At 40.0% G+C, this 19,873-nt stretch overlaps 1 protein-coding gene across 4 annotated transcripts in view; it reads left to right on the plus strand.

Annotated features, from left to right (window-relative positions):
- PRICKLE2 (prickle planar cell polarity protein 2) overlaps nucleotides 1-19,873 on the plus strand; it is a 354,501-nt gene that overhangs the window by 244,267 nt on the left and 90,361 nt on the right. For all 4 annotated transcript variants that reach the window (XM_007984889.3, XM_007984888.3, XM_007984891.3 and 1 more), the window contains one exon: nucleotides 4,713-4,896. In XM_007984889.3, coding sequence (XP_007983080.2) covers nucleotides 4,713-4,896 — 184 coding nt within the window. The remainder of the gene's footprint in view (nucleotides 1-4,712; nucleotides 4,897-19,873) is intronic.

Consider the following 19,873-nt stretch of genomic DNA (forward strand, 5'->3'; position numbering starts at 1 on the left):
CTACTTGTTGATGCTTATTCTGGATCTGATTCTGCACTCCTCGTCTGTTTTCTTCTTGTCTTTATTCCTTCTCCTGGAGCCTCAGTTCGTTAAATCATGTCCGTCCGGCATTAGTGTGCTCTTCCCTGCATAATCAGTACCTGAATAAATGAATTTCATTGGTGGATATTTTGGGACTGAATTTGGTAAAAGTTTTCTACATTTCGTATTCAAGTATGACTTTCTAGTAAAAAGCATTAGTCACCAAACAGCTTACTCAGTTTACTTAAACACACTGAAACTTGTTTTTCCTTAAGTCATAAACTGGAAAAAAAATTCTTGGAGAAATAAACTGACTGCTTCCCAACAGACCTGACCATTGTGCAGTAGCTGATTAATTAAAGAGTTACTGTTCAAATGAGCTCTCTTTTTAAAAGCAACAACCAGGGTTTGGATGGAACTTCTTTGAGTTTGGAGATGCAAACCAGATCCAAGGTGTGCACTCTGTCTGTGTATCTTTCTGATCCGATGAAAGCGGGAAATGGGGGAATCTGACAAGCCAAAATCGGTTTGGTTAAACTAAAGTGATTTTGTTTCTTCGAGTGCATTTTTATGTCGAAATTCAGGTACAACACATCAAGAGAATAAAGATATAAAACAACTAATCATCTTGATAGATGCAGAAAATGCATTTGACAAACTCCAACACCCTTTTGTGGTAAAAACAACAAACTAGCATAGAAGAGAACTTCCTCTACCTGATGAAGAGCATCTACAAATACCTCATGGCTAACATGATACTTAATGCTGAAAGACTGGTGCTTTCCCTTAAGATCAAGAACACAACAAAGATGTCCACTCTTGCTACTTCTGTTGAACATTGTACTGGAGGTTCTAATCAGGGCAATAAGACATGATAAAGAAATAAAAGACATGAGATTGAAAAGGAAAAAGTAAAACTCTCTATTTGCACGTGATATAGTTTTATACAGAGAAAATTCTAAAGAACACACACACACACACACACACACACAGAGGCACACAAGTACCTAAACTAATATAACTAATAAATAATTTTAGCAAGATTGTATGATTTAACATCAGTATAAAAATCATTTATGTTTCTATACAATAACAATCTGAAAATGAAATTGGGAACAATTCTAATTACAATAGCATCAAAAAGAATAAAATACTTAAGAATAAACTTAGAAGAAGTACAAGCCTGTGCCTAAAAACCACAAAATATCATTGAAAGAAATTAGATTGAATTAAATGGAAAAGTAGCCAGTGTTCATGGATTGGCAGACTTAATATCATTAAAATGGCAATACTCTTCAAATTGATAAATTGATCTACAAAGTCAGTGTATGTCTATCAAAACTATAGCTGGCTTTTTTTCTTTTTGCACAAATTGACAAACTAATCCTAAAATTCATATTTTATGAATGCAAATGCAAGGAACGAAGAAGAGCCAAAACAGTTTTTTAAGAGAAGAACAAAATTGCATGACTCATATATACTTCATGATTTTAAAACTTACTGCAGAACTGCAGTCATCAAGACAGTGTGGTACTGGCACAAAGATGGACATACAGACCACTGGAGTAGAGCTGAGCATCCAGAATAAACTCTTAACAGCTATGGTCAGTTGATTTTTTGACAATGGTACCAAGGCAATTCAATGGGGAAAGATTATTCTTTTCAATAAATGGTGCTGAAAGAACTGGATAGCCACATGAGAATGAAGGTGGTCTCCTACTTAGTGCCATATAAGAAAATTAACTCAAAATGGATCATAGACCTAAATGTAAGAACCAAAACCATACATCTCTTAAATTAAAATGTAAGAATACATCTTTATGACCATGAATTATGCAATGGCTTCTTAGAAATGATTAAAAACAACAACAACAAAAAATCAGACTTCATCAAAATTAAAAACTTTTGTGCTCAACAGATGTCATCAAGAAAGTGAAAAGACAGCCCACAAAATGGAAGAAAAAATGCTCCTATCATATATCTGATAAAGGACTTGTATCCAGAAAGTATGTGAAGAACACTTATAACTCAACAATTAGAACACAACCCAATGAAAAAAGATGGACTAAGTATTGGTATAGACATTTCTCTATTCTAAGAAGATATATAATAAGCACATAAAAAGATATTCAACATCATTAGCCATTAGGGAAATGCAAATCAAAACCACAATTAAATACTGCTTTATACCCACTATAGTAGCTACGATAAAAGACAGACAGTAACAAATGTGACAAGAATGTGGAGAAAACGGAACACTCATTCATCAATGGTGGGAATGTACAAAGGTGCAGATATTTTGGAAAACAATTTGGGAGTTCCTCAAAATGTTAAATCTAAAGTTGCCACATGACCTAGCAATTTCATTTCTAGAAATATATCCAAAAGAATTAAAAACATTGGCCAGGCATGGTGGCTCACACCTGCAATCCCAGCACTTTGGGAGGCCAAGGCGGGCGGATGACGAGGTCAGGAGATTGAGACCATCCTGGCTAACATGGTGAAACCCCATCTCTACTAAAAATACAAAAAAATTAGCCAAGTGTGGTGGCAGGCGCCTGTAGTCCCAGCTACTTGGGAGGCTGAGGCATGAGAATGGCATGAACCTGGGAGGCGGAGCTTGCAGTGAGCCAAGATCGCGCCACTGCACTCCAGTCTGGGCAACAGAGTGAGACTCTGTCTCAAAAAAAAAAAAAGAAAGAAAAATTAAAAACATACATCCAACTGAGAGCAGTGGCTCATGCCTGTAATCCCAGCACTTTGGGAGGCCAAGGCAGGTGAATCACAAGGTCAGGAGTTCAAGACCAGCCTGGCCAACATGGTGAAACTCCGTCTCTACTAGAAATACAAAAATTAGCCAGGTGTGGTGGCGCGTGTCTGTAGTCCCTGCTACTCAGGAGGCTGAGGCAAGAGAATTGTTTGAACCTGGGAGGCCAGAGGTTGCAGTGAGCCGAGAGGGCACCACTGCACTCCAACCTGGGCGACAGAGCGATACTCTGTCTCAAAAAAAAAGAAAAAAAAAAAATTAGCCAGGCATGGTGGCATGCACCTGTGTGGTCCCAGCTGCTTGGGAAGCTAAGACAGGAGGATCACTTGAGCCCAGGAGGTCAAGGCTGCAGTGAGCCATGATTGCATCACTGCACTCCATCCTGGGAAACAATGAGAACCTGTCTCAAAAAACAAAACAAAACAAATATCCACACAAAAAAAATGTACATAAGTAATCACAGCATCATTATTCATAAAAGCCGTAGGTGAAAATAGTCCAAATGTCCACAACTGATCAGTGAAAATGTGGTATGTATATACCATGGCATATTATTCAGCAATATAAGGGAATGAAGGATTGATACATGCTATAACTTGGATTAACCTTGAAAAATCATTCTGTATGAAAGAAGGCAACTCCAGAAGACCACGTATTGTATGATTGCATTTATATGAAATGTCCAGAATAGGCAAAACCATAGAGACAGAAAATAGATTAGTGGTTGTCAGAGACTAGGGGGCAGGGGGATATGGGAAGTAACTGCCAGTGCTCCTGGGGTTTCTTTTAGGGGGGGGGATGAAAATGCTATAAAATTGGATAGTGATGACTCACAATTCTGAATGTATTAAGAGTCCATGAATTGTACACTTTGAAATGGCAAGTTTCATCATATGTACATTGTATCTTCACAAAGCTGTTATCAAAACATCAGACACATCTGGGGATTAAAATTCTGGGCTCTTTTATCACCTTTATAAGGTGCTACTGAAACTAATAATTTTAAAAAGAGTGAACATGAAATAACTTATTTCCTTAAAATTTTCCTCCTCTATTCTTTTTTTTTTTCTCTTTTTATTTTATTGGTGGAAGCTAGAAATGCTTTTGTGTTGCTGACATCAACATATTTATTGCTTCATCATTTCTGTAGCTATGGATAAGAGAACAGATGGTAACCTTAAAAGAGAAATGTTCAGTTTGGGAGATTTTTATCTTTGGCTGCTACCTTTTGAAATAATTCACATGCATGATCTTCTTGTATATAAAAAAACCCACCAACATAGGGAAAATTTGGGTTTCTAATTGGAATTCCAAACCTACAGGGATCTTTAATGGAGGTGAAATTTTATTTCCTGTGAGATCTTAGGGCCAGACATGTTCCGTGAGAAAGAAATATGTATGTTTGCTCTTCTTCTTAAAGAAAATTTTACCTGCATTTTTTAAACCATTTTCTCCATTTTCCAGGGCTTAGGAACCTTTCATAAAAGCAGTATGTTGTCAGTATTTGTTTTCTACAAGTAACATTTCTGGTCAGCATATGTATTATGTATATGTAATTGCTATTACAGTTAAGGAAATTGTGGTCATGGGCCATATCCAGTGGTCTACTTAGTAAAATAAAAACTACATTACCATTCCTCTTGGGGTATTGAGTTAGAAGAGAAGTCTGGGGTCCACATGTAAAGACCCTTAGCATGCTTACCTGGTGGCGTCTGACCTTTCATGCTGTTTTCACATGCGTGTACCACGCCTTCTGCAAAGACAGGCATGTTCTGGAACACTGCTCGTGATGCCTTTGCTTGATGCCCATTGCCAAGGAATGTGTTTATGGTTTGGGATCCAAGGGCTGGTGACTGGCAGGCTCTTGAAAAAAAAAAAAAATGTTTTTTTCTTCTTTCTCACCTGCTCCCTTTACTGCCTGCAGGAAGATCTGCCTGCACTGCAAGTGTCCCCAAGAGGAGCACATGGTGACAGTGATGCCGCTGGAGATGGAGAAGACCATCAGCAAACTCATGTTTGACTTTCAGAGGAACTCGACCTCAGATGATGACTCAGGCTGTGCCTTGGAAGAGTATGCCTGGGTCCCGCCGGGTCTGAAGCCTGAACAGGTACCATTCTGGGTGAGAGCATGCTGGTTTGGGTGTTTCACTTTGTCTTACTGGTACTTCCTTATTCCAGTTCTGTAGGAAAAGTAGACTTTGCTGATTCAGAGAAGCGGTAGGGCTAAATAGGTTGAAGATGCCAGGGTCCCCAGTGGAAAATGAGGAAAGGAAATGAAATTGAGCCAGGAGTGATCCATTGCTAATTCATTCCGTATTATCATTATTAACCATTACCAGGATTGTCTAGAAATGTCTCAGAAACATTGGTTTTAAAACATTAAGAGAGTGAAACTTGGTTTTGGGGGTGGAGAAGAAGAGTTCTACATTGGCTCTGAGTCTTTACAGTAAGACTCTTCAGATAAAAGAGTGAGGAAGTGTGAATTTTCCTTACTCTTCCCAGTGATTATGCTGTGTTCAGACATTAAGTTTGTAGTGTTACTTTACAAAGGAAGACACTGGCATTTCCTGAAATGTCTTGGCACCACCCAAAGGCTGTAAACATCATTGGCTTGATGAAAAGGTCTTCGTGGCAAATGAAATTAGGCACACAGGTAGGTTTTGTTTAACCAGCAAGGTATTATTTAAAAATTTAATTAGCTGCTAATACTTTTAAATTAGGGATTTTTCATGTAAAGGTGTACCACATTTTTCTCAGTGACATACAGCCTCTTGTATTTCTTGGTACTTAAAATTTTCTCCTCCACCAGCCCCATGTTGTTTAAGAAGCTCTTTTCTAAGCTGGGTATTTTCATGATGTTTCTTGTGAAAATCTGAAGTGCCAGAATCTGAAGTGTTTGACCACTGTTGACTTCCTCTGACACATAAAATTTCTTTCTCAGGACATCTCTATGTCCGACAAAAACATTTTAAAGTTTAAACAGCCATTGAAATTTTAACTCGGGAACTTTAGGTGTGATAATGCTTTTAGGGAAAATTCTTTTTAAGTTTTTTTTTTTTTAACTTTATTTTCAGTTCATGGGTACATGTGCAAGTTTGTCACACTGGTGTCATGGGAGTTTGTTGTACAGATTATTTCATCACCCAGATATTAAGCCTATAACCCATTAGTTATTTTTCCTGACCCTCTCCCTCCTCCCAGCCTTCACTCTCTGATAGGGCCCAGTGTGTGTTGTTCCCCACTATGTGTCCATGTGTTCTCATCATTTAGCTCCCACTACATGAGACATGCAGTATTTGGTTTTGTGTCTCCGTTAGTTTGCTAAGCGTAATGGCCTCCAACTCTATGCATGTTCCTCCGAAGGACATGATCTTGTACTTTTTATGGCTGCACAGTATTCCATTGTGTATATGAATCTAATATCTAGACTCTATAAGGAACTTAAATTTGCAAGAAAACCCAAACAACCCATTAAAAAGTGGGCAAAGGACATGAACAGACACTTTTCAAAAGAAGACATGCATGAGGCCAACAAGCGTATGAAAAAAAGCTCAACATCACTGATCATAAAAGAAACGCAAATCAAAACCATAATGAGATACCATCCCACACCCATCAGAATGGCTATTATTAAAAAGTCAAAAAAAAAAAAAAAAAAAAAAGAACAGATGCTGGCGAGGTTGTGGAGACAAAGGAATGCTTATACATTGTTGGTGGGAGCATAAATGAGTTCAGCCATTGTGGAAGACAGTGTGACAGTTCCTCAAAGACCTAAAAACATTAATACCATTTGCCCCAGCAATCCCATTACCGGTTATATACCCAAAGGAATATAAATCTTTCTATTATAAAGACACATGCACACATATGTTCATTGTGGCACTCTTCATAATAGTAAAGACATGGCATAAACCTAAATGCCCATCAATGACAGACTGGATAGAGAAAATTCTTTATAATAAAGGAGAACCCAAGAATTCACCCATAACTTAATAGTAGTGATACTAATATAATCTCATAGATTAGCCATTGCTCATTTTCTTCTAATTTTGAAGTGGCAAATTGACAGATGAAATCAGGGAGACAGGTAGGATTTGTTTAGCCAGCAAGGTATTGTTTTAAAATTTAATTAGCTACTAATACCTCAAAATTAGAGATTTGCTTCATGTAAAAGTTTATATTTATGTCTTGAAAATTTGAAGATCTGGTATCTCATCCCTGTAAGGATATAATTGTCTGGAGTTGAGTGATGGCCATTCCTTTTAGACAAAGCTTGATTATACCAAATCATCCCAGTCTCTACAAAGTCCATTTTATTCTTTCATGTTACCTTCCAGAACCCTACAGGCACTTTCGTTTTGTGATCTCTGTTCTAATTCTCACTGCAGGGGAGAAAATGTCTTAGAATAGAAACACTCCCAGAAAATAATCTCCATGAGAATTGAAGGTAATTCTCTGTTGGGTTATTAACAGGAAGAAATGAGTGCTTTCTCCCAGTTTGTGAGTTGAGGTTATATCTTCTGTTTTAGTAAATATTTTATTATTAAATAATTAGTTTAAGAAGAATGAGAGTGTTTGATTGAGTTTGTTTAGACCTCAGAGAGGTAGTGGCTGACTGCATAACTTTGTTTGACATTGCCATTCTACCACCAGTACTTGAACAGTGTGTTTTCATACCTAGATACACCTGTGAGCTTGTTTCATTTTCTTGCTAACCTCATTTCCAACAGCTTCGAAGCAGCCCATCTTTCTTTTGTTCACCTGAAGGACATTGCTTCTTGCTAAATTGGACTCTGAATTTTCCAAAGTCAAGCTTTTGTCAGTTTCCTGCTTAAAATGAGTTTTCTCTAAAACCATTAAACATCATTCTATGAAATGCAGATTCAGAGAAAACTTTCTACTCATATTGACCCAAGAAAACAGACAATTTCAGAAGCTAGGGTTTTGATTAAATTTATGATTTCAAAAGTGAGTACTAATAGTATTTTTGGAGGTCCCTTGACTCATCCAAAATGAATGTCTTTGGGAAGCATAAATCTGAAATTCTATTTGTTTTGAAAGAAAATGATTAGCGCCATTAAACAAGTGGTTTGAATTATGTCAAATGAAAGGATAGTCGCATCTCTAATAATTCTGTTGTTCTTTGGATGGTTTTCCCTATTTCCTACACTTACTCAAATCTTTTTGACACCAATGATTAGAAAAGGAAATAGCTCTGCAGAGAGAGAAAACCTTCTCAAGTTATTTTAAGAATTCTATAGCACCTAATAAAATATGCATCTATATTAATGGTGTTTGAAGGGGTCATATTGCATGTAAGAAATGAGCTTCAAATTTTTAAATTAGAAGATCTTCTAAAGTCTATTACATACAGCACTGTGTATGAATTTAAAGGGTTTTTTTAGAAAGCTGTATAGTATGCTGTAAGAAAAAATTGAGTTCCTAAATGCCCTTCACTAATAAAAATTCTGATGTTTAATATATTAACTGAGAAAGTCTATTTTTCTATCTAGAGAAATTATAGGGAATGTAAAAATGCTTTGTCCTGGAGGCAAAATATTAAAGACTAGTTAGGGTTGAGAGTAATGTACTTTCATTTTTGTTAGAAACCTTTCATTTCACTCCCAGGTCATAGGTTGGTAATACACCTTCAGGTGATACTCTTTATTATTTTATTTCTCCTGAGAAATGCCTTCAATTGAATATAATGCAAACGAAAGTCCCCTCCCTTTTAGGGAAGTGTTCTTGAATATAGGCATTTAATTTCATAAAAATTCACTAGCTGTAAAACCCAACCTTTTAAAAATAGTGGGGAAGTAATAAATATAACAAATGATGCCAGAAAGGAAAGGCATTTATCTCATGATCTCTAATGACTGAGCTGAAAACTAATCAGAGAAGTTGTTCAGATCCTTTGCCTCTGCTCACTCCAAATAAGGTGTTTAATGGTAACAGAACAGAGGGCTGGAATCTGCCCCTAGTTGACCATCTGAAGTCTTTTTTTAATTTTTTTTTATTTTTATTTTTTTAAGAGAAGGGTTTTGCTGCCACACAGGCTGGAGTGCAGTGGTGTGATCATAGCTCACTGCAACCTTGAACTCCTGGGCTCAAGGGAATCCTCTTGCCTCAGTCCTAAGTAGCTGGGACTGCAGGCACATGCCGCCACACCCAGCTAATTTTTGTATTTTTTGTACAGAAGGGGGGGTCTCACTTGTTGGCCAGGATGGTCTTGAACTCCTGACCTCAAGCAGTTCTCCCAAAGTACTGAGATTACGGCATAGGCCACCATACCTGGTCTGAAGACATTCTTAAGGCATCAATTTCATTTCAAACTCAAACAGTGAATAGTGTATACCCTATCCCTTTCAGGTGCTATGATGATACATTTACAGTAGATAATATTAAAATAAGAACTTAGAAAATAATTAACAAGCTCTAAGAAGGGCAGATGGTGAAGAGGATTTCTCAGCCTCAGCACTATTGACACTTCGGACAGATAATTCTTTTCTGTGGTGACTGTCCTCTGCATTGTGTAGGATGCTTAGCAGCATCCCTGGCCTCTACCCACTAGATACCAAAAGCACTTCCCATTTGAGGTAACCAAACTTGTCTCCAGACATTACCCAATGCTCCTGGGGAATAGAAAAACCACTGGGTAAAAGTGATGTTAAAAACTGGAGGATATCTCAGCAGAATTCTAGCCCAATCAAAACAAAAAAGGATGACTCAATTTAGCAAGTATTTATTGAGCACCTACCATGCTCTAGTTCCAGCTTAGAACAGTTGCTGCCTTGTACCATGGGTAATCAGCAGAGTGAAAAAGTGGGAATCCCACACACTGCTTGAGCAGAGGCTGGTGCTCCCTGAGGCAGATCCTGCCGTCTTCACTAAATCAAAATGAGAATTGTAGCTGCATGACCAGTTGGCCGTGGAGGGTCGGTCACCTTTTTGTTCTTCAAACCAAAAATAACTTTTTCCTCTTTTATAAAAGGAAGACTTGTTCATTAAAAAAGAAAAGAAAAATGTGAGACATCCAGGAAAGCAACTAAAACTCACTCATAATCCCACCAACCAAGGAAAATTGTGTTTCAACCTTTTTGCCTGTGTTTTAGTCTGTTTTCACACTGCTGATGAAGACATACCCAAGACTGGGCAATTTACAAAAGAAAGAGGTTTAACTGAACTTACAGTTCCGCATGGCTGGGGAAGCCTCACAATGATGGCAGAAAGCAAGGAGGAGCAAGTCATATCTTACATGGATGGCAGCATGCAAAGAGAGCTAGTGGGGGAAAACTCCCCCTTATAATAACCATCAGATCTCATGAGACTTACTATCACGAGGCCATCATGGGAAAGACCTGCCCCAATGATTCAATTACCTCCCACTGGGTACCTCCCACAACACATGGTAATTCAAGATGAGATTTGGGTGGGGACACAGTCAAACCATATCGGCCTGTATATTCAGGTTTCTGTGTGTGTAGGAGTACATTTCTGCTTTGATTTGGACAAAAATGTGATGATGCTCTCCACTTATCCTGAGCTGTCTTTTCTAGGCCATATATTTTGAACATTTTTCTGCATCAGTGTATTTCAATCTGGATTATCCTTTGTAATGGTTTGATAGTTTTCTGTTGGTAGGTTCTAACCTGGAGCGGTACCACTACCTCTAGAGGGCATTTGGAAATATATGTTTGGGAGAGGGCAATTACTATCTAAATGACTGGGGGATTCCACTAGCCTATGGATGGTGCCTTCAGATGCTAAGCATCCCAAAAAGTACCAGATGATCCTGCGCAAAGGAGAATGGACCCATCCCAAATGCCAAGAGTACCATCATTGAGCACCATGGAGCTGAGGGTTTAGTTTTGACCACTTGCATTGATTGGCAGCTTTCCTCTATATTACAAGACAGCAGCAGCTAACCTTATGCATTTTATACATGTGCCTGCTCCTCTCCATAAGCATAATTTCTGGAGGTGTAGTGGTCATGTATAAGCTTCTCTGAGGTTTTAGATTCATGATGCTACACCACCCTCCAGGAAGGTCATAACTGGTATGTCCTGTGGGTGGATAGCTTTCATTGGGTGCATGTGGGTTTTCTAATAGTTCTCCTCCTTGCTCCTCCGTGAAACTGAAGAGGCCATCAGATTGCTTCTTCTGAGTGGATGTCTTTTTCATTGATGTTTTGGATACTCCTAAGTGTTCATGGAGGGTTCTTAAATATGAATATCTCTAAAGGTTAGTAATTTTACCTTGACTGTAACTGTGTTTTAGCACAGAATAAGTTGCAATTAGATTCATCATCCAGAACACTCAACTTTCACTTCAAACTGTCGCAGGAAGGATGAAGAATAGATACCAAGTGTGATTGCCTAGTTTTTGGCTTTCCAAACCTTTTTCTTATAAGTGGTAAAATAGGACAGCCAGTACTACCCAGAGACAGGGGTGAATTAGTTGGATTTGAGCCCCGTGAAGCTCTAAAATATCTCTTTTGGGAGTGTATACAATTATTTATTTGGCTTTTATTTTCATGACTATTACTCATCCATCAGGTGTCAGATTAAATGTATCTCCTCAAATAACTACTTTGGCTAGCCCCAATACAAGATTAGGTCCTCAGTTACATGCTCTGTAGCAAACCCTGCAATTTTTGTTATTAACACTTATAAAACTTGTAATTAGATACTTATTGATATAAGTATTTGTTTAATGTTTGGCTTCCCTACTTTCCTTTAAGGTCCAGGAGGGCAGGAATGTTGCATACTTTGTTGTTTAGGAATCCTCCCAGCACCTAGCACAGTGCCTGACACATGACCAGCACCCAGCAAACATTTGTTAAGAGATAGGCCGACGACAGGCGTCCTCTGCAGAACCAGAAATGTTCAGGTCACATCACACTGAAGAGATAATAGCCTGTGGCATTATTTTCTACATAAAGAATTATTCCATATCAATTATTTCTGTTCCCTTGGCTGCTCCTAAAGATTTGTATTCTAAGCAGATTCCCTTAGCCATCCCAACTGCTTCAGAGTTTTCTTAGGTTGCAAAAAGGCCAGAGAGGGTGACATCTTTCCAAGGGCTGCACTAAGCAAACCTGAGGCAGTTCCACCAGCTCCAAGTCCCTGGGTGTGGAGCAGGGTTGGAGGAGCAGTGAGTCTGGCAGAAGCCCACTGTGTATTCAAACCTAGACACCATTTATGTCCCAATCTGAATCTGGGGAGCCCAGTGAGAGCCATGGCATGAGGAGAAAACAGCATGGCCCAGTGGGAAAAGCCTTGCTTCTGGTATCAGGCAAATCTCTCTGCTACTCCATCACTTTCTGACCACAGTAAAGTTGTTCAATCTCGGGGACCCTCAGTTTCCTCTTGATGAATATGACAATGATGATGGAAAAATTATTAAACTTTCATTGAACCCTTGCTATGGGCCCACCATCCTTTTTAACACTTTGCATGCATTATCCCATTTAATTCTCAACCCACCTTATTTGGTAATTACTCTTCCTGTCTCCACTGTAGGGTGAGTAAAGCGAGGCTCAGAGAAGTTAAATAACTTGCCCAAGATCACACAGCTAATGAATAGCAGAGACAGATATAATCTCAGACATCCTAACTTTGGAGCCAGTACTACTAGACCTGGAGATCACAGCGCTGATCTGGCCATGGATGAGAGAGTGCTTATAATGCTCCTGGCCCTCTGTCTGCACATAGAAGTTGCTCAATGAGTCAGTTGTTTCCTTCCCACCTTTCTTGTGAAATAGTAGTATGTGACTAACTAATTACTATTGCCCTGAGCCAACACAAAGAAGAGCAGAAGGAACATTTGGCTTCCGGGAAAGAGGGAGGTTAGGTGGAGATGGAGAAGGCAGGTTAAGCGTAGGGTTTGTAGGAATCCTAGAGTCCTTTCTCGGCCTTCTCAAAAGGTTTTCGTAAAATAATTTTGAATTCTGCCAGTATGGAAAGCTTTCTGTTTCCCAGGCCTTCTGCTGCGGAATTGTTGTAAAGATACAAGTTTGTCCCAGTGAAGTTCCCTGGCTCTATGGAGCCTGAGGAAGTTATTCAGGGCCCCAGATTCAGCCTCTTGATTTTGAACTCTCTAATGCCCCAAGCAGGCTTTGGGGCTATCTGCTGAAGTACTGAGCTCTGCCACCCACCTTCCTTGGTGCCTGAGATCTCCTGCAACATCACAGTCCTCAGACCTGCGAGGAATGAATCCTTGGGGAATTTTCTGTAAGCTTCTCAGGGTGCAAAGGGAGTCTTCCCACGAAGAATATTCTACACATGTCCCTTGGGGGATCAACAGGTCAGCAGAGGCTCCTTGATTTGGCCTCTGTGCCAGTTGGAACCTTGTTAGTACCTATCTCCAATGGCTCAGCTATGGGCTTCTTGGCAGCATTCCACTTGATTTTCCCCATGAGAGTCCAAGGAATGAATCAGAGAGCATGCTAGAAAATTGGGTGAAAAGGAAATGGCCATTGGGCTTTTCTTGTTTCCTCATTCACCTGTTTAACGATGTTTATTGTATGCCTACTATGTGTCAGGCAGTGTTCTGGGCACTGGGGACAAAACAGTAAACAAGAGATGTAAGGTTTCTGCTGCACTGTAGTTATGTGAAGAGTAAAGACAATTAGAAAACAAATAATTTCAGGTTGTGATTTTTTTTAAAAAAACATAGTGATGTTAAGAATAGGGATGTAAATATTTAGAAAACTCTTACATGTGTCAGACATTTTCCTGGGTGCTTTAGAAGTTGCTTCTCACTTAATCTATCCTATATATATTTTTTAAAAAACAAAAAAACAAAACAAAACAAAGAAACCAGCTTCTGAGATCATGGATGTGGACCGGGATGCTGGGGAGATTGGCTAATTTAGCCTAATAGGTCAGATCCAGCGTCTCTGGGGAGGCAGTATCTGAGCTACTACCGAAGATGCCTGCTATGCAGAGATCTCATTTGTTACAGAAAGTAATATATTCATTTGAGTGAAACTCAGAAGTGAAATGAAATCAGTACCAACTTTGTGCACAAAGAATTTGGGGAGAGTGTTGGAAAACTGTTTGGGGGGAAATGAATGGAGGCCATGCAGTGCTCAGTGCTTGCTAAGGTATCCCTGGACATGAAGGTGGGACAGTCCCACTACCTTGCTTACCCCTGGGAAATTGGAGGCACCTAATCATCCATCCCCTTGATGTTTCTGCCCCAGATGCAGATAGGGCAACAGAGAGCCCCCATTTGACTACAGAGGTAACATCTTCCATATGTTAAATTCATAGCAAGTAGTCTACTTACATTTATTTATGTCCAAACTACCTTCCAAAATGTGAGTCTGTTAGAGACGGACATTGTCTTATTCACCACTCTATGCTCAGTACCAAAAATAATGCTGGCACATACTAGCCATTTAATAAACAGGGTTTGCGTGAATAAACAATCTCATTTAATCCTTGGTACAAAACCCTCTATTTTTCCATTGAAATCATTGAGGCTCACAAGATCAGAAACTTGACTAAGATGCCACAGTCAGCTAGGGACAGAGACAGGACTTACACCGGCCATCTGTCTGACTCCAGTGCCCGTGTGGGCTCTTCCTCCTCCACCCCTTCCTCATGCACAGTGAAGAGCATGCACATTGCTCCACTCAGGGAATCAGATCCAAGAAAGCAGACGTGGTGTCAGTTGGAGGAGGGGAGCAGCATGAGTCACACAGGCTCTTTCATTCTTAGGGATGGGAAATTTCTCCTAATCTGAAGTTGACCTTGGTGACTAAGGAATTCATCTTTTCCCCACCTCCAGTTTCCCCACCACTGCAGGAAGCAGCATGGCCCTGCTTCAAAGATTTGTTGCCCTATCGACAATCTCTGTTTATCCTTATCTCTTCTCACTTTCTTACCCTGGCTTTACTGTACTTCCTCCAGGGGCTCTCATGTTCCTGGTACAGATAGCATCACATACCTGGGCACTCAATAGTGACATTCATTCAGCAAATATTTATTGAGTGCCGACTATATGCCAAGCACTTTCCTAGGCACTAGGGTACAGCGGTGAAAGGCAAACAGGTACCCCTGCCCTTGTGGAGCTGACAGTTTAGTGAAGGATGTGGGACAACTTAACAGCTGAATAACAAGACACATTCAGAGACCGATGTCAATTAGCAAAGCAATAAAAAAGGGTGATGCAATCTAGGGGAAGGAGTTGACAGGCCTTGTCTGTAAAGATCTAACTAGTAAATATAGGCTTCATGGATTATGCAGTCTCAGTGGCAAATCCCCAACTCTGATGTTGTAATGCGAAAGCAGTCATGGACAAGAGGTGAACAAATGGGCATGGCCATGTGACAATAAAACTTTACTTACAAAAACAGGAAGGGGGCCTGATTTGAAACACAGACCCCTGATTTAGAGAATCTATCTACTTTAGATTGTATGGCTAAGAAAAGCCTCTCTGCAGGAGTGACATTTGAGCTGAGTCGTTACATGGAATGATGGCTTGATTACCCAGATTTGGTCTGTCTCTTCCGGTGGGTTTCAAAATGAGGCTCCCATACCAGTAGTACTAGTATCACCTGGGAACATGTTAAATGTAGACTCTTAGGACTTGCCCCAGACCTAATAAACCAGAACTCTGAAGATGGAGCCCAGGAATCTGCTTCAACAAAGCTTTTAGGTGTTTCTTATGCATGACAAAGTTTGAGAGCCATTGCTGTTGGCTAATGGAAAAGCCACATTGCTAGGAACAGATGAGGCCACATCTTGACTCTGTCGCTTATTAACTCTGTAACCTTGGGCATCTCAAGCATCAGTTTTCTCAGCTGTAACACGGAGATGCTTCTGCCCAAGTCTAAAGTAGCTAACAGAGAAGAAGTGAATTCATCTCTGTGAGGATCCTGGGAGAAGGCAGACACAAAATAGGTCCTCAGCAAATGGTAGCTGCTGAACTCATCAGAATCATTATTTGAATCTCCAAGATGCTGAAGCAGATTTGCATGCAGATACTAATGAATGGTGTGCCCCAGAAGCTACCCCATCCCATTCCTGGCTTTTTGCCTTTGACTGGCATGCCCTGGATATCACCCAAATACAAGGCTGATTGTTAAAGGAAACTCAGGATGCTTTTAAAAGTCTTTCACTGGCCCCGTTTCTTCAGCTCCCTTTCTGGCCTGTTAACCTAGAGCATGCGCTGATCCCTTTTACTGCAGGACCGTGAATTATATAGCTGTGACTCACCACCATCCGGCTGGGGCCACAGTGCCAGGCGTCCAGCTTTACCGTTAGCTTTCAGGCTACTGACAGTTTGCTCTTTTATATGAGAAGCTATTTATACCAGGAGGGACAAAGGCTGGCAGATGCTGGGGGAAGGGAGAGAAGAATGACAAAATGGTTCATCTCTCAAGGTCTGCTGGGTGGTTTTGGCTTATAGGAAAGGAATGCACAATCTAATAGCCCTTCTAAAACCCCCATAAAAACCATCATTAGACTCACCAGCCATTTGCAGAGTGTTGTCTTTATTTCATTACTCCATCAGCACATGCTGAGATCAAAATGGAATTTCATGGTGCAGGGAGATGCATGTCTCTCCAACTGAATTGGATTAAATTCCCCCTAAGCTGCATCTCCTAGTTAGCCTTCACTGTCACTCACCTCAGTATTTTCAATGCAGTTCCAGAGATGAGTTGGGAAGGGAGGGAAGAAGGGGGCAGAAGGAAGCTTCAAAGCAGTCCACCTCACTCTTCTCTGGAAGGCAGTCACATGAACAATGCTGTGTTTATCTTGGCTTCAGAAATACACTGATGTCATTGGATGGCAATGGGAAATATGCCTGTGTGTGCAACTTTCAATAAAACTGCCTGTTAATAAACTTGTTTTCAATGGAGCTGTCAGAGTTGGGACTAGAACCTGGGTTCCCAGGCTTTAGGGCCTCTGCCAGTTGAAGTCAGCAGCAACGTGGCCAGATTCCACCAGCAGGGACTTGTCAAGGCTTGCATGCAGATTATAAGGCCTGGAGAGGCCAAGGCTCATTTGCAAATGCAGAAAGAGAGACCTGCAATAAGAGTTCCAGCTTTCAAGACAGATATCTCCAACCTTTACAGTAAATTCACTCTGGGATCCTAAAGATTGGGACTTGGCCTCTGACTTAGACTTCCTGCATAAGTTCACAGCTGCACACCCTTTCTGCTGACTGGGCAGTCTACACTGTAGCCTGGTGTGAGAATTGATGTAGTATCAAGATGATCTCCTCTGCCTTATGATGCAGGAGATATTTTGAGTAATTTCATGGGATGATTGGATTAATCCACCACCAAATCAACAAGTAACTAACTTCCTTCTTCAATCTGTTTACCTGCCTGTGCATTCATTTATTCATTCATTTGTACATTCAGCCATTTATTCATTCAACAGTTGTTTATTAAGTACCCATATGTGCAAGCTGTTAGTATATGTGTGATTTCAGTATGGCAGTTTTCCAAGTCCAATCAAAAACTGGAGCTTTCCACCACCAGTCTTTATATGTTGCTTTAGGTGGCCTGGAGCCATACACAGGTAGGTGTAGAAAGTGTCTCATGGAAGACCCATGCAGACATCAGGCTTTGTGCTGGCCTCCGATGACTTCTGTGTTTTGAATACCTATCTTTATGGGTTCATAAGTGTTTGAGTGTCTGTCCTGCTTTCCAACATTGGCCAAGTTAATTCACCTTCCCAAGCTTTCATCTCATCTTCTGAAAAATAAGGATGTCAATACTTAACTACAGCATAGTTGTGAGAATTAAATGAAACAATACTTTAAGCATTTGGGGTTTTAAAAGTGGCTACTCTTAGTTTTCTTTTCCATAGTTAAAAATTGGAAATAACTCAAAAGTCTGTCAACAGGTAGATGGATAAACATATTGTATTGTGTCCATGTAGTATACTACTACTTTACAATAAAAGTGAATGAACTGTTAGTCTATGCAACATGAATCAGAATCTCAGAATCATTATTCCAAATGAAAGAAGCCGGGCAGAAGAGTACACACTATGTGATCTCATTTATATAAAACTCTAGAAAATGCAAACTAATCTATAGTGACAGAAAGCAATCAGTAGTTACTTGGGGATGGGGAAATGAGAGGGAGAAACGACAAAAGGATCGAGGAGAGTTCTGGGGGTGATAGGTACATTTGCTATCTTGTTTATGTTGATGCTTTCATGGGTATATACATATGTTGAAACGTACCAAATTGTATACTTTACATGTGATTTTACATGTGATTTATTGTATGTGGATACCTCGATAAAGTGATGGAATAAATGAATGAATGAAGTTGCTCTTTAGCAAACAGGAAGGCAAGCTTCCTCCCATGCCAATGGTGGAGGCTTCCTATGGTTTCATCAATTGCCTCAGGGAGTAGCTAAGTCTTTTGCCAAGCCTTTTGTCAGAAAGAACTGCTCAGTATTAATCATGCACAATGAAAAGGAGATTTGGGGTAGAAATTCATCAACATCCAGATGGATGGCACAAGAAAATGAGTTCCACAGACTGGCTCATTTCACAATCTCTAAGCTCCCAAGGACAGTGCCTAACACGTAGTTGGCACTCAGTAAATAGTGGTGGTAGTTGTTATTGCTATGGCAATTTTTAGTGGTACAAAAGTAATTGCTGTTTTTGCCATTACTTTTATCAGATAATCTAGCTTGGGGACTGACTTTTTCTAATTCTTAGTTTGGAGGCTGTCTTTTCCTAACTTACTGAAATATACCAAAAATTCTAGCAGCAACCTAAGGGGTTCTGTAAACATTAACTTCCCCACAATCCTGGGGTCCTGAGAAACCTTTCTGACTCTTGCCAAAGGGCGTTAGGAAAAAAGAGGTGGTGTCTCCATCCTCAGTGGATCTGGTGTTTGGTGAGAGGGTAATTATTTCCTCAGGGTGGATAATCAAAATTGTGAACACTTAATCTCTCTAAGTTCCCAAGGACAATACCTAATATTTAGGCCCTAACATTTGGGCCTTTTTTATAGTCTCCTTTCTCTTCCATCATTCTGTAAATTATTGCAAGAATCATAGCTTTAGAGAGTCAACCAGGGAAAAAAGCTACAGTGCCAACCAACTAAGTTTGCCAACCACTTGGCAACTCTATGTGTGTTGAGAGAGAAGGTCAAATGACGTGGATAAATTTGAGGTTGGGCTTGAATATAGTTTTGAAACATCCATCTTCTTTTGTGCCCCATTGCTGTGTGGATAGTCAAGAATTCATCTAGATGGTGAATATGCCATGAGAAACAGCTCTTCTGGACTGGAACAGTGGTTCATACCCATAATCCAGGCTACTTGGAGCCTGAGACAGGAGGATAGCTTGAGTGATCGCTTGAGACTAGGAGTTTGAAACCAGCCTGGGCAGCATAGCAAGGTTCCATCTCAATTTTTTTTTTAAATCAGTCAGTCAGTGATGTGGGCCTGTAGCCCCAGCCATTCAGGAGGCTGAAGCATGCACATTGCTCAGGAGTTCAAGGTTGCAGTGAGCTGTAATAGCACCATTGCATTCCAGCTGGATGACAGAGCAAGGCCCCGTGTCTTAAAAAAATAAAATTAAAATAACTAAACATAAGTAAAAGACAAAGTTCTGCTGAAATATGGTCAGTGGGACCATTTACTGTGGTCTTTCTTAAGCACAGTAATTAAGAGCCATGGCTGTGATATCAGACGCAGCTGGGACCTGATCCGGCTCTGCCACCGTCCAGCTATATTTATGATGGGAGCAAGTTGTTTTACCTTGTTGAGGTCATTCTTTCTCATCTATAAAATGAAGACGGTAATATTTCCTGCCTTGCAGAGCACTTAATCAGTACCTGGCATTTCAAGAAATGTGTATCTTTCCAGACTAGAATGGCCAATTGTTTTGAAAACACTTTTCTTGGTAAGGCCTGTCTGGGGAAACAAGACTGAGATCTAAGTCTGAAGTTCTTGTCCATAGATGTTGGGGGCAAGAATTACAGCATCCTAAGATATAAGCATAAGCAAAACAAGACAGAGCAGAAATTCTTAAGCCCAAACCTTGGATTTAATATTTAAGAAAACGGTCTCAGAGAACATACATGACTTGCTCATT

Source organism: Chlorocebus sabaeus, chromosome 22, assembly GCF_047675955.1.
Source record: "Chlorocebus sabaeus isolate Y175 chromosome 22, mChlSab1.0.hap1, whole genome shotgun sequence".
In the NCBI taxonomy this organism is placed as follows: Eukaryota; Metazoa; Chordata; class Mammalia; order Primates; family Cercopithecidae; genus Chlorocebus; species Chlorocebus sabaeus.